At 42.3% G+C, this 16,780-nt stretch overlaps 1 protein-coding gene and 1 long non-coding RNA gene across 9 annotated transcripts in view; both read left to right on the top strand.

The window, feature by feature from the left end:
* AFG2A (AAA ATPase AFG2A) overlaps positions 1-12,600 on the top strand; it is a 161,121-nt gene extending 148,521 nt beyond the window's left edge. For all 8 annotated transcript variants that reach the window (XR_015287308.1, XR_015287309.1, XM_086890588.1 and 5 more), the window contains one exon: positions 12,275-12,600. Coding sequence is in view for 6 of the 8 variants with exons in the window: in XM_086890588.1 (XP_086746714.1) it covers positions 12,275-12,451 (177 nt within the window). In the remaining 2 variants the exon portion in view is untranslated. The remainder of the gene's footprint in view (positions 1-12,274) is intronic.
* On the top strand, positions 3,224-4,487 carry LOC147653286 (uncharacterized). Its single transcript, XR_015287322.1, has 3 exons — positions 3,224-3,414; positions 4,119-4,219; positions 4,346-4,487. It is a non-coding gene; the product is annotated as an uncharacterized LOC147653286 (long non-coding RNA).
* Positions 12,601-16,780: the final 4,180 nt, after the last annotated feature.

Below are 16,780 nucleotides of genomic sequence, written 5' to 3'. Positions count from 1 at the left end.
AGATTTCTTTACTTCCTGCTCATCTCTTCTTCCTCCTGCCCTTCACACTCTGCTCTGGTGTAACAAAGCTGTCAGGGCTCTGCAGCTCCTCCAGGTGAAGGTCAGCTCTTGATATATTTTTGATCATTGTGTGAAGTTCCCCTGTTAGTATGTGGTCCCCACTTTAACCTCTTTGCAGATTCCCCCGATTATCCCAAATCACTTTCACATGGAGCTGAGGTTAAGCTTTATTTCTCTTGGCTTGTCCCTTCCCTAGCAGACACTTCGTCTTCACTTTGAAAGGACAAAGCGATGTTCAGCTGCCTGGGCCTGCGCCCAGCATTTGATTTATACATTATTTAATTTCCTTTAGAAAATTGGAAGCAGAACTTTAGGAGTGGAAGTCAGTCCTTTTCATTTGTTTAAGGATCTTTTAGGACTAATATAATCATCGATAGTAGATGTCAGCATGATTAGGGTGACTTAAGGTAAAGCAAAGAAAATTGAATACCAGGAGAGACTCTTAGAGGAGAGGGTGCCAGGATTTTTAGCCGTGCACAACATCTGTGGGTTATGAATTGTGGCATTAAAAAATGAAAATAGAAAATCACCGGGTTTTTGAGTGACACATTGAAAACAACTGCCTGGCCTGGCTGCAGGCTGGGGCAAGAAAGGCTCACACCCTTTGCGTTACATTTTGCAGTCGATCCTTGGGCTACGGGTCTCTCTGGAACTTGATTCAACCAAGGAACTAATTCTACAGAAATTCATCACTCAGTCTGGAGGTTTGCATTTGGGCTGACACCACATTCACACCTGCAGTTAGGTCTGCACATGCCTCTAAGTGACCGCCAAGACAGTTTGAAAATTTCTCGTGCAGTGGAGTCAGGAAATTAAAAATTAACTCTGGAAAGGACATCATATAATATTTGGCAGTGTGGTTTGAGTGCTGTGTCCACTGAGGGGTAGAAAGTCCTGTTCTCACCAAAAAAAAAACACCAAAAAAACCCAACCCAAAAGCTGAAATATGTTTTCCATGGGATTTTGCATGATCCACAGCTGAGGGAAATGTAGGAAGGGGAAAGGCCTGTGGCATGCATGTGCTTATGGATACAATATGACTTGTGGCCTTTAATTTAGCAAAATAGCATTTAATGAGGCAGAGTGAGAGTCCCATATTGTTTCAGGCTCCCTGGTGCTACGGCTGCTGTTCCCAGCATGGTTACATGGGGGGAAAAAGAGCTTCAGTGCCAGAGTGTCACTGTGATGCTGTGGCCATTCCAAGTCTCAGAGTTATCCATTTGATATGGAAGTCACTTGATAAATAGGAGGTGCACACTGCAGCACAAGAGAGGCTTTCTCAGTCACAGCCCTTTGAGCTAAAACAAGCACCTTCACCAAGTGTGGGCTGCTGAGGGAAGTACCAGTCGTGTGGTGTCTCACAAAACAAAAGGAAGGAATAAAGCCCAGCTTCCCTGTGACATTTCATGCATGTAAAACTTGCTCACCCCATAGAAAACAAATGATTGATATCAAAATCTCCCAGATAGCACGAAAAGTAATAAATATGATACCAAGTAGGAAATGTTGAGAACATCTGCTCTTTTGCCGTACTGAATAATTACAAAACTGAGAGAAAATAGCATTTGGTTTTTGGTTCAGTATGGAAAACTGCGCTTCTGTGGCAGCATCCTGGATGTGGTGTCTTCATTCTTTTGGTCACCTTTTATTGTTTTTGCAGATGTGTTAAGACTTTCTGTCTGAGTCCTACTATCTGTACATCTAACATGAAATGAGTAAATACAATGCACGGGGAAGTGGGAAGTTCACACTTTCTCATGCACACAGGCAATTCCTGAGCAAATCTCCTGAACTCAGCTCTTGACAAGGGTCTGGAAACAATACCAGCTGTAGATACCCACACAAGGCAGACAGAGCAGCATCTGCTAAGGGCAAAGTCAATGTTACAATTAAGGTGTCTTCTTTTTTTCCACCTCATCGACTCATGGCCACTTGGCACGTGCTGTTGGATGCTGTCTGCCTTAAAATCCTCCTCTGTGCCATGCAAAGTGGGTTGCTGGGTGATTCCTGAACCTGTTAGGATGGAATTGCTCCAGAGAGAGCAATTGTGCTTTACTGTGTCATTAGATAACTTGGCCACACAATTCAGCACAGTAAAATATTTATGGAAGTTCAGGAGAAGGTGTATGTATGCTGCAGGCTGTAGCAAGAGGAGGGCACTCACAGCACCGCAGGTAAGAGGAGCAGATGGTCTTTTCCTGTGTATTATATACTTATATATTATATATATACTCAAATTCTGGTAGGCAAACCAGCCCTACAGCAGGAGGCAAGAAACCTGATGGTGACTTCAATTTGTAAGTGTCCCTCAAAGTGTCCCTCAGGATCACTTCAGGACTGTCCTGTCACTGGTTGTATGTTTCTTAGTGGCTTTTTAGGGTCTTAGGGTCCTTAGTTCTGTTAGAGTTTCTGAGCTTGCTCTTGTGGCATCCCCCTTTGGGCATCATCCCCACCACCCTTGAACACTATTAAGGATAAATTTCATTATTTTCCAGCCTCAATTGTTTGAGTATCATGCTAGAATGCAACTTCTAAGAAGTTGAAATGCTGTTAGCATTAGAAAGAAAAACTGTATACAACATGGAGGAAGGGGAAGGGAGACTCCTTTGCTTCCCCCTGTGCATATTTGCCGAAATGCTGAGGGTAAATTTTGAATGTAAAGCATCTTTGTGAAGAGAAACTCAAGTGACCTGTTTTCTAAGCCTTCATAGTGTTGGAAATGTGCATTACACTGTCTTGCCTAGACGAGGAAGGAGTAGGAGAAAACCCAAGAGACCAAGGAGGTTTTTGCAATAACATGGCACAAATGGAGAAGGAGTTTAGGTATATGAAAGAGAAGAACTTGTTAAATTAGATCTGTTATCCATGGGCTAAGCAGATCTGGATGACTTTCAGACACTATGTGGATTCAGTTTCCTCAGCTGGAGGAGGGCACCCAAATTACAAGCTGTAATGTTAACAGTGGCAAAGCAGACACCTTAATTGACTTTCTCTTCCATTAAAATATAACCCTTCCATCAATCCTTAACTCAAGGTAATTGTTGGTACCCCACTTTTCTTGTTCCATATATTTGCATCATTCGTGGTTTCTTTTCTTGCTGTAATTATTTCATTTCTTGCACAAGCAGAACCTGCATTAAAACTTGTATAAATTCTTTTCCAGCATTTTTTGCTTCCTCCTTTAGGAGTAATAATCGTACGCAAAGGCATTTTGCTGGGGCTTATTGGCATTGCTTTCTCGATCTGCCTGTCCTCCCAGCCACACTGCCTCCCTGGAATACAGACATGCAGTAGTCCTCCTCCCTGATTTTCCTGGGAAGCATGAGCAGCTGGTGCCATAGGAAGCTCCAAGAGGTAATCTTAGAAACAGCTTGAAATTTCCTCTGGCTTTCTGCTGAGGAAATAGAGACTCCACAGGAGACATCTTGCACCTTCCAGGAACTGAGAACCCAATAAATAAAAGCTAGAGAGCTTCCATTAAGGACATTATTCATTTTGCAGTCCAAAGGCCTATGTGTGTTCTCCCCAAATGTCTTTTCTCACCTCCTGCCTCAACCTAGATGTGTATGCAGGTGTCACCCAGAAAGTATAACTCTTATTATTGTTGGATTTGTGTGTTTTCTCTCCAAACTGACAGAAAAACTAAGTCTCTAGAAGATTTATCATTATTTTTAACTGAGTTTGCTTTTACTGTATTGTATTATGATAGCTCATATGTAGGTAACTACAGTTGCTATTTTTAACCTGTTGTGTAAGATCCAAATCAGGACAATATTTGCCATGGCTCCAAAGACAGGACGAAAGGCAGAGTTTAAATGAACCCATGAAAAAAGAATTTTTTTTGCTTTCCTTCTTTGCTACTTGGATTCAAAAGTTTAGGGTTGTAGCTACCTTGAAATGATGATATAATGTAATAGAAATGAGGCTGGAGCTGAAAGGAGATGAAAGACAGTTCTAGACTGGCTGTGCTCTATTGACAAAAGAAAAAATTTAGGGAAGGGAGAGCACTTCCTCCAGTTCTTTTTGCAGAATTGCTTTAATTTGCTTTGTTTTGATAGGAGACTGAAGCCTCTGCTCAGGTTAAACTTGAGAAAAGAAGGGCAAGAATTATCTTCCAGTGTAAGAAACAGGGAATACACTGAGTATATCACCCAACCTCGTAAGTGCCTCGAAATCTGAAAAGCAAGCAAGCAAACACAGCAACCATTTAACACCTCCACCCTGATAGGTTTCATAAGGTAGGAGCTGCCAAATCTGTTTTATACAGGGTTTTTTTTTTTCCTAGGGAGAAACTCATGACAGCCACAGCTAATGATGAAGTCTTCTAGTTTTAAATTTTTAGTTGCATAATCCAATCTCTCTTGCCAGCGGCGTTCGGCAGAATACCCTTGGCTCTGTGTCCAGGCCCTCTGCAGCACCAGCAGACTGTGAGTGAGAACACAGGATTCTCTTAATTACTTTTAATTAAAATGAGTGCATGCACACACACACACACACACACACAGAAAGACTGTTTTTCTAGTGGCTTGGCTTCCTTTTCCTCATTGAAGGGAAGAAGTTAAACTTTCCCATTAAATGTTTATATAAAAATGAAATAATTCTGAGGTTAACCAGAAATGCAGCTTAATCTTGTATAGAAACATACATGTGATTTTTTTTGGGGGGGGGTTGGGTATTTTGGGATTTTTTTTAGTTGCACAAATATAGCTGAAACTTGAAGTTGGCAGAGAGTGCTGTTTAAAAATATTCAGTCCCAGCATGTAAAAACTCGTTTTGTTACGGAATTCCTTTGTGAGAGGTGTAGCTATGCCATGTCTCTGCCAAAGTGATGGGAGCCATATCGGCTGAGCGCCTCTTGGAAAATAGCTGCGTTTTGGGCTTGTAGTTACAAAATTGAAATCGGAATTTACATGTTTTGTACATTGCTTGGAAAGATACCACATCTAGGAATATTTTTTAAGAGAGTGGAAGGAAGAAAAAAAAAGAAAGCTTGCAGATGGAGCCGAGGCTTTGCTCTGTTAGAACATGTCGGGATGAGCAGAGGTATGTGTGATGACACTTAGCATGTACCACTGCGAGCTCTGCTTTATTCTCCTTAGCTGTCATCATGTGCTGGAGTTATGATACATACACCTAATTTTGGCTACATACCTCATCTTTCCCTTCCCTGGGCGTGTGTGAGCTTTATAGAATAGCAGGAGCTACTGATACATGTGATGCTGTCTGCTGCCTGGGCACAGCCCCTGCTCACTTTCTGGTACTGGAAGAGCAATTGAAGGCAGCATTTGGGGGTCACTCTGCCTCATTAATTGTTGCCATGATTGTCCCACATGTGCAGCTGGCCAGCTGTCTGGCTCTGCTCTTGGCTCACCTTCAGCTGATTCTGAAGCCTGGCTGAGACCAGGAGGAGAGGGCAGAAGGAGGACTTGGTGTGGGCCACCATGGAAAGGGTGAGGGGGAACCCCCATCCTGGTCAAATCGGATGGATTCAGGCAGCAGGACAGCTTTGTGTCCTGTGCAGCACCTTGGGTAAGCTGTGGACACCCACACACGTGGTCACCTGTACATCAAGCCACAAAATTACACAAATAAGCAAATGGTACATTAAGTTTTGTAGGTTTGGGGAAGACTGCTCTGAACTGAGGTCACTTACACACATCATTATTTTTATGGTTTTATTCAGTTACATGTGCTTAACACTTTCTCATGAAAGGGGTCAGGAAGAGCAGAGATCATTTGCTCTCAGAGACATAGGATACACATAATCCTGGGTTTATGGTTTGGGATGGAAGGTACCTTAAAGATAATCTCATTCCACCCCCCTGCCATGGCCAGTGACACCTTCCACTAGACTGGGCTGCTCTAAAAGTAATACCTGTCCTTTCCATTTAAGAATTGCAAAGATGCTGCCTCATCAGTACAGATCTGTTTTAAAGTAGGCAGTCCAATGTCTGCTCATACTGAATGTCTCTTTAATAAACAAGAGAGAAAAAGTCTATATTTTTATGAAAAATAGTATCTAATTATAGACTCTCATTGCCAAGGGTAGGAACTCATCTGCTCCAAGGCAGTGTTCCTAAATACAATTCCTAAATACAGTAGAGATCTAAGTGCTTTAACCTGAGGAAAGCTAATAACTTTTTTCAGCATAGCTGTGTACAGATCAAAGAAGCCTCTGTCTCACTGAGGCACTTGTGTGGCCTGTGAGGGCCTTGCACACTTCAGCTGGGAAAATTTTATGGAGCAATAATCATATCCTAAACAAATCCAGTCCATAGCTCCCATGGTTCAGTACATGAATCTGAGGAGTGAATGGATACTGTCTAAAAGCGTGATGCTAATACACTTCATAATTTTCTGATTAGAACTGATTATTCTCTCTTTGCAATATGCCCAAGTGAATAATTGTATAATTTTGTAGATGCCCCATCCATGGAAGTGTTCAAAGCCAAGTTTCTGAGCAACCTGGTTTAGTGGAAGGTTCCCTGCCCATGGAAGAGTTAGAACTAGGTAATCTTTAAGGTCCCTTCACCCCAAACCATTCTTTGATTCTACGATCTATCCCATTTAAATCTACTCAGATCATAGAACTGAGCAGGGTTCTAGAGATGCACATACGGGGTGATTCTTTGTCTTTCAAACATTGGTCAACATTTATCACAAGTTGATCAATAATTCCATAGTATTGGAAACTTTTTCCTCTATACAGGACAAGATTTGTAGCAATCTGTAACAATTTCTTTCTGCAGACAAGAAAAAAAAGCTGTTTTCTTGTCTTTCCTTGTTTTATGCTTGAAATGGGGAAGTTGAAACACAAGAGAAGTACTGCATTTAAGCCTTTTTGAAACACATCAAAAACCTCACCTCTCAGCAGCTAAGACCCTCTCAGTTTAGACCATTTTAAAGAAAAAATGATATTTATGACATCTTAAAATAGCATTTTTATCTAGGGCAGGTCTCCCCAGCAGCTCCTGGAGCATAACACATCCCACTTGCTGCGCTCCCACTCCTCCCATGCCGACTTGTCGAATCCCCCCTGAGCCCATCTCAATACCTCAGCAGCAAGCTAAGGCTTTTTTTATTTTATTTCTGGATTAGTTTTCTGATGGTCTGGTGCATTGAATCGGTGAATGAAAGGGCCAGCTTAGCGCCGGAGCCAGCACAAGAGGCGGGCAGCCGGCAGCGGGTGGTGCCTGCACAAAGGAGAGGGGGGAAAGCGGAGCTCTGAGCAGGAGTGACCTGCTGGGGGTGGCACAAACACCGAGCTGTTTTTACGTCTCTGCCCGGTTCTGCTTTTCTGAGCCCCCTACAAATCCCTTGTGGGAAGTTGTGCGCTGCTGGAGCTGCATTGAATTGTTTATGTTAGTTATTATGTATTTTTAAGAGTGAAGTCGCAACCTCTTCCAGCTACTCCGTGTCTGTGGAGCAGCTTCTCGCTTTGGGAAGGCATCCGTGCCCACCTTTTCTCTTATTCTCAGGTGGGTCCTGGGAGCTTTCCAGCTATCCCTATTTTATGGGGATAAGTTTTGCTCTCAAGAGCAGCTCCTGGCACAGGGGTAGGGCAGGAATTCGCCCGAGTGAGACACAGATGTCGAGACCCGGGGGTTATTCGCGTCTTTTTCACGTTTGTGAAGCTTTTATCCCTCGCTGGCTGAGGGGGAAGTGGGAAAGGCGAGTCCCCAGAGCTGGTCCCGGCTCCCTTTGAGGTGCCCGGCGGGCGCTGAGCCTCGCAGGTAGCGCTCCGCCAGGAAGCGCCCCAATTTGCGCTATTCACAAGCCGCAGGGCACTATTCTTGTTTCCAGGCTCCTAATCCCTCTCTCACACACAATCCCTTACAACTTTAACTGGCGGGGTGGAGGAGCGAATTAAAAAGGAAGGAAAAAGGAAAATGAAACACAATGTAGGGCCAGGCAGTGGCTGCCAGTTACGGCGCACACAATCGACACCAGCTGCAGCCCAATTAAACCCGACATTCACAGGTGTTCCCAGCACACTCGGCCCTAACAAAACCACTTTCTTGAAAATACCTAAGGCTTTAACACAGAATCTCTCTCTCTTTTTTTTTTTCCTTTTTTTTTTTTTTTTTTTTTTTTTTAAAGGTTCTTTAAAGCTATTTAGAGCGCTTTAAATACAAAGAAGCTGAAAAGGACTTTGAATTCGCTGGAAAAAGTTGTTGCTTAATGCCAGAATGGGGGAGAATCAGCCCAGCTGAAGCAGCCAGTGTAACCATTGGTTTCGAGGGAAGATGGGTTGTGCTCAGTGCTGTTTATTCAGAGAAAAGTAACTTGCACAGGGCATTTTATTGTTGCTGGGAGTGGAATGGGGCAGGAGGGAACGACTAGGTGTAAATCCTTTTCTGCTGGGGGGGCTCATCGTTGTTTGCAGCATAGCTCTGAGCTGGTGTGTGGTTCAGACAGCAAATTTTAATTCTCCTTTCCTGCCAGGAAAGCTTGACTCCGGTGCCTTTTTGACTTTGCCTTTTTGAAGCAGAATTCTAAATTAATTGTTTATTTTCTGATCTTAAAGCACTTTCTGAGATGATAAATCAGTCCTTTAAGAAAACAATGTACTGGTTTTTATACATGAATTCAAAACTATTCCCATGCTAAGAGACGACTGCAGACAGCGGATGAATGCATTGGTCAGTAAAATGCTCTGACTCTATTGAAAATGAGAATTCTGTTTCATAAACTTCCTTTTATAATTATATCCATAGTAACCAAACTATGGAATATTCTGGTACTCTTAGATTCAGAAGCTTTTTACCCCACCTGGCTGGCTCTTTACTGCTGCAGTAGCACCCCATGTAGTTACAGTAGTTACAGCTTAATTACCTGCTGCCTTGGTGTGTTGCTGTTTAATCACTGCTGTCTCTGACAATCACTTCGTTACTGCCTTAGAGGGGGTGCTGAAAGCCACTCTGCATTCAGATACAGTCACAAAATATCTATTTTGTCCCTCCATACAGTGAGATGTATTTCCAAAAGACTGTGCTCTCATTTGTCTTTTTTTTGTGTACTGAAAAGGTAAAAATTAGGATCCCTTGTATTTTTGTCTGGAACTCGTTAAGAATTGCCTTGCAGGTAGGTAGTGTTGGCTCTTAGCAGTCATTTATAGAGGTAGGTAGAGGCTGTTCATCCTACTAAATGCAGTGGAGAAAGAAGAATATTGCCCAAGCTTCAAAATCACAAATAATTTGGCCTAAATTAAATACTGTCACTTGGGAAAAGATGCTGGAGGCAGCGTGAATAATTTTCTGAGAAAAATCCTCTCAGCACAAATACAAGGATAAGAAAGGAACTGCAGGCAGCCCAGGGACAGGGCTGTGGCCTGGTACAGCTCCCTCTGTGCCCTGCACAGCTTCAGGCACTCAGCAGGGAGAGCTCAGGGCAGAACTGGCCAAGGCAGCGATGGCAGATGGGAGGAAGAATGGACAGGTTGGGCAGGAGCAAAGTCTGAGTCACTGGGGACTCTTCAGCTTGCAAAGACTTGACTGAGAGAGGATGAGATAAAACTCTGTAAAATCATTGATGGTACAGGGAAGGTGAACAGAGAAGAGAAGATGAATCATCATTCTCATAACACAGGGAACAGGAGGACTTGCTGAAATTGCCAGGTTTAATACAAACAGAAGTGCTTTTATTATATGAGGCATGATTGGACCGTGGCACTTGATACAGGGTGATCTTGTAGAGGCCAAAAGAAGTGATTTAAGAAAGTCACAGGAGAAGTTCATTGGGACCTGTTGCAGGGTTTTGAAGCTGATGATGTGGATGCAGCTTCTGGGTTTGGAGTGCTGCTAAGCTTGGGAAAGATCCACATCTTGCTGCAAAGGGTGTCCTTCCTCTGCTGTCAGTTACAGCCTCTTCTGTGGCCTTCCCTTTTTTCCTCAATCCACAGAAATGACATTTAAAAGTCCTGCTGTTGCTCCATCTGGTAAGAAATGTCCTAACATGGCTGTGACAAGGAGTCTCCATGACAGACCAGTGACCTTAGGCCAGTGAGGCCTAATTCACCAGATGAATTCACCCTCCTGTCACTGTGGCTGCATTAATACCTGTGTTTGCTTTCCACAAGTGAGTTAGCTTTACCAGCTAGTGAGAATGATTGTGAGGACTTTGTTTTTTAAAGTTTGCATACTTGAACAAAGAAAAATAGTCAGACTTGCCTTGTTGAATCTCTTACCTCAGAAACCTGATCCCCTGGGTAAGCCAAGGAATGGAAACAACTCCGTGTGACTCTGTGACCAGACACAAAATTTTCAACACTGTGCTGTAATGCCTGCCGTTTGTTACTCAACAATATAGAAAAGATTCAGTCCACAAAAATTCTGAGTGTAGCCAGAAAAAGGTAGAACAATAATTTATGCCATAAAAGTCTTTCCTTGTCCCTTAAAAGTAGCTGAAATGCTTTTAAGAAGCCAAAAATAATCAGTTTTCTGGTGCTTCCTCATGTCTAGTGATTTTCATTTATCACAGATCTTATGGTTCAGTGTTTAAGAGTAAAATTTTTTTAAAAGAAACTCCTTTGGAGGTTAGTCATCATCACTGTTACTGATGGTGTTGGCAGAGTATAGAGAGCAGATGAAAGCACCATCAGGACTATCAGCCATGGATGAATTTCTCCTGAGTGTATTGGTGTACAACTAAAATGGGAAGAAATAGGATTGGCAGAGGTGTTCCTTTGGTTTTGGATGTGACAATTTGACAGTGTCTCCTTCAGCTTCTCCTTCACTAAAACAGCTGCTGACAAGTGAACACCTTGGCAGTGACAGCGTTTCATGCTGTGGGTGGGTGATGGTCTCCACGAGAACGGGGCAGTCAGAACCTGCTGTGACTGCATTTGGGGATTGTTTTAATAATGCCTGTGAAAACTTGCAGGGAGTCTCTTCATTTTGTGGCCTTACTGCAGTATTTATCAAGGGGAAATCAACCTGTCCTTCAAAGGCCAGCACGGTTCAGAGTCCAGAACGCTTGGGATCTGTTTTTCCATCACCAGTCTTCTCCCTTGTGAGAGAATTCTGGGTTTAGTGATAGGCAGGGAGTGCAAGGGTTGTTTGATCTGGTGCAGGTTTTTGTCTTTAGGTAGCTTAATATTAGTTTGAGATGGGGACACAGCCACAATGTTTGCTTAGAGCAAAACCTGCACAGAAAGAGCAGGGGGCCTCTCTGTTAACTTTCTGGGTGATGCATTGCTGATCTCCACGAGAAGCTGGTGCACTAAATCTCAGCTGCACTTCCACGTTCAGCTGTCTCTGAAGTCCTGAAAAGCATTAAAATGCGTAACAGCAGTGTTTAGCTTTGGTGCTCATTAGAGCAGCACAGAACTAATAGTAATATTGTTGTAACTTGACAAAGCCATCTAAATCCATGCATGTTTTCTTGTGAAAGCTTCCTAAACATGCTGCTAAATCCCCTAAAAAGCTACTAAACGGCTTTGGCAACCATTAGCAGAGCATAAGCGGGGGGAACTCCTTTCAGTAAGTGAACAAACAGAGAAAATATGCTGAATAGCCGGACAAATGCGTTTCAGTTGGCTCTTTCATTTACAGATATAAGGGAGCAGTCAATATCAATCACTGTTTTCCCTGTTGCACTGGAAATCACAATATCTCTTTTCATTCCACAAGCTCCTTTCACCACAGTAATGTGTCTTTAGAGTGACACTGGCATCAGTCTGTTTCCGCTGTCTGAAGTCCAGAGAGCTTAAAAACACATTGCATGGTATGAGACCTTAACCCTCCTCCCCTTCCACACACCCCTCTCCTCCGAGCCTCCTTTCGGAATTAATTGTTTTTATTTCTTTCCCAGTGCAAGGCTGGGAAAGAAAAGTGCCTACAGAGCCTGGGAATATCTGCTCTTGCACTTTGGGGATGGAAAAATGTATTGCTGGTGGTTGGGATTTGAATTTATCAGGTGTTATGGGGAGTTTAACACAAGGTAATATGATTAGTGAGTTAATTTGCAGCATGCTGTAATGTGAAATGTAATGTAACTGTGGTTTGAGTTTCGACCTACATCCTGTTTTTTGGATGTCCTAATCGCCCACAACCTCATATATTTAAAAAAGTTAGGAAAACTCTACTTGTGATTATTTGGCATTTGGAGTGGTTTGATGTTCTTGTGTTCTCTTTCTTCAAGTAATGTTAATAATAATAATAATAATAATAATAATAATAATAATAATGTGGGGTTTTTTGATATTTCTTTGCAGATAACAGCAGTTTGCAGGGAAGCAGCCCTCCTAGCTCTTCAGGAAGACATCCATGCCAAATCTATCATGGGCCGGCACTTCCAGAGCGCGCTGACGGTCGTGAGCCCGAGGATTCCCGACTCGTTAATCCAGTTTTATGCAGATTACCAGCAGCAAAGTGGACTGCACGCGCTCTGAAAGGCAAATTAATACATACCCCATTCACTGTGTGAATGGCAGATTTCCTTTGTGAAGCTGTCAGAAGCCAAAGAGTTTTGTCCTGTGAGCGAGTGGAGTGTCTGGAGTTAACTGAATGCAGAATTGCCGTAATAAAAGTCCCTGTGGAAGTTGTGAGTGTCATAGACATTGTCCTCAATTTTAGATTTTACCATTTCAGTGGTATAACCTGCCTTTTAGAGGAGGTAGTCTGGTTTAAGAGATTTCCAGTTTAAGTCAGTTTATCTCAGTTGTATCCAAAAAAAAAAAAAAAAAAAAAAAGATCAAATTCTGAATTTTAGTGGATTCTTGGCCCTAAAGAGAGAAGCAACAAATGCTATTACTGCCTTCATTTGCTCCTGCCTCAACCACAGTTTCATCCCAGGGACCATCCCAGTGAATGGCCTCATTAAGAAAAATGCTTAAAATTACTGTGAATTTTTTGATTTATGATCTCCAGCAAAGCTGCTGAACAGGCTTTCTGAGATAAAGCTGAGGCATCCTGATTGCTTACAGACAAACATTTATCTTTGGTCTTCACCAACTTCCTTTTAGACATGCTGGCAGGTAGGCACCTTAAAAAACTGTCCAGCCCTTCACTAACCTGAAGCCATTACCAGGTGTCAGCAAAAGATTCTTGTTGTTCATGTTTGTTTCCATCAAAATAAATGGGAATGTTGATAAAATATGTAATTTAAAGCTGTCCACTGAAAATCTATAATGAACCCTAATTAATGGATGAGAAAACTTTCTTGCAAAAACTGTTATAAATGGCCACAAAATACTTCAGGGACAGATAAAATCTCCTCAAGTTGTTTCTTTGTTATATCGTCTGTTGAAATGATGACAGGTCCTTGTGGGCTCTCTGCTCTTGCACTCAGGATGAAATGCAGTTAAGCAAACCAATATTCAGCTTTTTTCCCCACAAAAGAAAGGCTTTTCTAGTCCAGACATAAAAAGTTGAGGAAAAGGTAAACCAAAGCCAACGCAAATTTCAACAGAAAGGTAATTTCTTCACCTAGATTATGGTTTTGCTCTCTTTACTTCCACACTGTACACATTTCATAGCTTTTAAACAGAAATCTGCTATTTTTAAATGACAGCTTTTTTATTACTCTCGTTCTAACCTACTGTTGCTGTAATTAGCATTTCATTTTACTGTTGCTGTGAAGGATTATAGGATGAGGAAAAGGGGGTCCTTTACTTAGTTCAGCTGATGTGTATGAGTTTATTTTTCTTTTTTTCATTGTTTTACTCTACTTTTACATAGTCAAACAGACAGAGGGAATTAAGAAAATTATAAACTGGAAAAGTTGCCTTGGGGATCAAGACTGCATCTGAAACTACTTTATCCTTCTTTTCTAAATTCTACATACTCCAGCTTGGAGCTCAGGATGTGAACCATTCATCATAACCATTAAATTTTGAGGTTTCCAGAAATTAAATGCCATACCTTTATCCCCTGGCACTTCACTCCAGTGTCTGCTCCTGAAGGGAGAAAAGAGAGACTGCAGTTTTCACTGCCAATAATGAATTCTGTTTGTGATTTTGTAGCCTAAAAATAACACTGTGTGGTGCTCCAGATGAGTGTTAAAACTAGATGGCCATTCCTTGGGAAGTGTTCAGGTTTATTTGGAACATGCACCAAGGAGTGAATGTGAACTGAGAAACTACAAGAGGGGCAGGTGGGAGCTGGCTGCTCTGTCCCATTGTGGAATCCTGCTGCCATCAGAGGGAAATTCTGCACATCAAATTTGAGGACAGTAGGAGGGAATGCTGGCCCATGTCTGCTGTTTGTGCCTTGGGAAAAATCCCATCCCTGCAAACATTTATCCTTTTACCTGTATGGTGCCACGTGGGCACCAAATCTCTTGATATACACCTGTATATGCCTGAAGTGATTTTAAATGTAGGAAGCTCCCCTTTTTATCCTTGGGTTTGTGGAATTTGATTTTTTTAAAAAGTAAGATGTTCTTAAAAAAAAAAAATAAGCAGTGACAAATTTGTGAAGTCCCCAGGAGGTGTCTGTTGCTTCCAAAAAAATTTGTTTGGTAAACTTTGCCAGTCTGATGCCAGTCAGGATCTTACTCCATCCCAAGCCAGTCCTAAACTGAGATTTAAAGGAAGCTATGATGATTCCCTGTATCTTTCCTAAAGACTGATCACTGCTGCAGTGGCTGAGCAAATTGAAACCCAGGTATCAGAATTCTGGAAAATGACCAAAAATTTGGTTTTGATTAAAACACAGTGCAGTCCTTTCATGATCCAGCTTGGTGAGAGCTGTTGCACCCTGAGCCTCTGGTTGGAACTTACTGATGAGGGCACTGTAGGACAGAGCACTCCAGGAGCATCTCCTGTCATTTACAGTTTTGATTCAGAGCTGACTCCTGAAAACGTGTTCTGCTGAACACCTCGTGCCTTGGCACCCACTCAGATCTCTTGCAGTGTGAGCCCATAAAAGCCTGAATACCTCTGTGCTGCAGAGCAACTCAAAGATAGAGGCACTCTCTCTTCTGCTGGGTTTTGTTGTTGTGTTTCCACGAGATTTAATTTTAATAAAAGGATTGAGGATCAGTGAATCACAGCAGAGAAGGTAGCTGAGAAGAACATCTCTGTCCCATCTTCTCTTTAACTGCCTAGACTTCCTAGGCTTCTTTAAGTTTTTTAGAAACACAGTCTTTTTCCTGCCTGCTGTTATCTTTTGGAGCTGGTTTTTGGCCCAAATACTGCTTGAGTCGCAGAATTGTTAACATTAAATCAGCTTTTCAGTGTTTCAGGCACACTTTGTTTAAATAAAAAATCTACCTTTTTCCTCCAATAACAACCTCTTGCAAAATGGCATAAAATGTCTTTTGACAGTTTGGCCAGAAATGACCAGGAGAATATTTATGATCAAAATGCAAAATTGTCTTCACTTAACTTGAAAAAATGTTCACTCCTGTGTTCTACCTAATGCATAAAACAGATTTTCACTGCAAGTATGATATACAATTCTTAATCCTAGAAGAAAGAATGAGGTTTATTGTGGATAGTTTTCCTGCAGCCTCTAAATGAGAGTGGAACATAAGTTTTACCAAGCTCAGGTGGCAAGGGCAAACATCAGAGACAGAATAAAGACCATTTATTTCAAAGTTGGTTATTCAAAATCATTGAATTTAGACTTGTCAGCCCTTTTAAATATTATGTCTTTAAATCTGATTTTTGTGGGCTCTGTATCCTGGCTCTTTCAGCTTCTTTACTCATTTTGAATGCCAAAGTGTGGTGATTCCCCTCTGGAAGCTGGACACATGCCAAACAATGCTCCAGGAACTGAGCAGCCATGGAAGGCTGGAAGTGATGTTTCCTGGTGAAGCAGGAGTCTGATTCAGCTGATGGGGTGTGGAGAGGGGAAAAGTGGAAGCCAGATGTGGTGTTTTGTCCTGAGGATGAAGTTCAGTGGTGGACACAGGTTGGTGGGCAGGAGAACTGTCTCTGCTTATTGCAGTCAGGGCTGTGAGGAGCCTGACCCTGAAAGGTTTTGGTTGTTTCTGGCTCTGCCACAGAAAGCAGCTGATGTGTGGGTAAAACAGAACTGCCATCTCTAGAAATCCTACTGTCCAGGGCTTGTGGTATCCTAGTATGTAGTGCTGGAATTTGGGAGGGATTTGACCTTGAAGAAGAAGAGTCACCCACTGAAGGCATCATAACCTTGGTGAAAGGCCCTGAAAGAATGAGTAAAAAGAGGCACAAAGAACTTGCCTTGCTTCCTGTGATCCCAAAGCCGGGATAAAACCAGCTGTGCTTCCATTCACGCTCCCGAGCCTTGGGATTACTCCTGTGCTGATGCCATCTGGGGCATAGGAGGCGGTTTGCAGTGGGAGCAGAGTTACATTTGGAAAATCAGTTTTACATTGGGACCTCTTTGTATTTGTATTTAATATTGTTGCTACGGTTGTAGTGAATTTTTATCTCCTAGGAACCCCAAAAGCTTTTGCTGATGGTTTTTTATGTTTGACATAGATGACAACACCACAGGTGATATTAATGTGCGCAATTTGATAAAGAGCTTTTCTGAGGTAGTAGGTGCAAGAGGCAGAATTGCTGTTGTTGCTGTGCAATGTTTTCCCCATTTGGCAGGTCAACAACATCTGGAAGAGAAATATTTCAGCTGAAACCTCCTCCTGATCTCGGGGTTTGTGTCAGCTCCTTCTGGAAGTGCTACCTGTTCATTTATTCACCTCCTCTGCTGGAAACTTAACTGCACGTTTTCACCAGGGCTTTATGTGTGCTGTGTTAAACGTTTTAAATGGTGTCATTCTTCCATGCAGACTT

The sequence above is a fragment of the Cyanistes caeruleus genome, chromosome 5 (assembly GCF_971803275.1).
Source record: "Cyanistes caeruleus chromosome 5, bCyaCae1.hap1.1, whole genome shotgun sequence".
Taxonomy (NCBI): domain Eukaryota; kingdom Metazoa; phylum Chordata; class Aves; order Passeriformes; family Paridae; genus Cyanistes; species Cyanistes caeruleus.
This window is presented reverse-complemented; position numbering and strand designations above follow the sequence as displayed.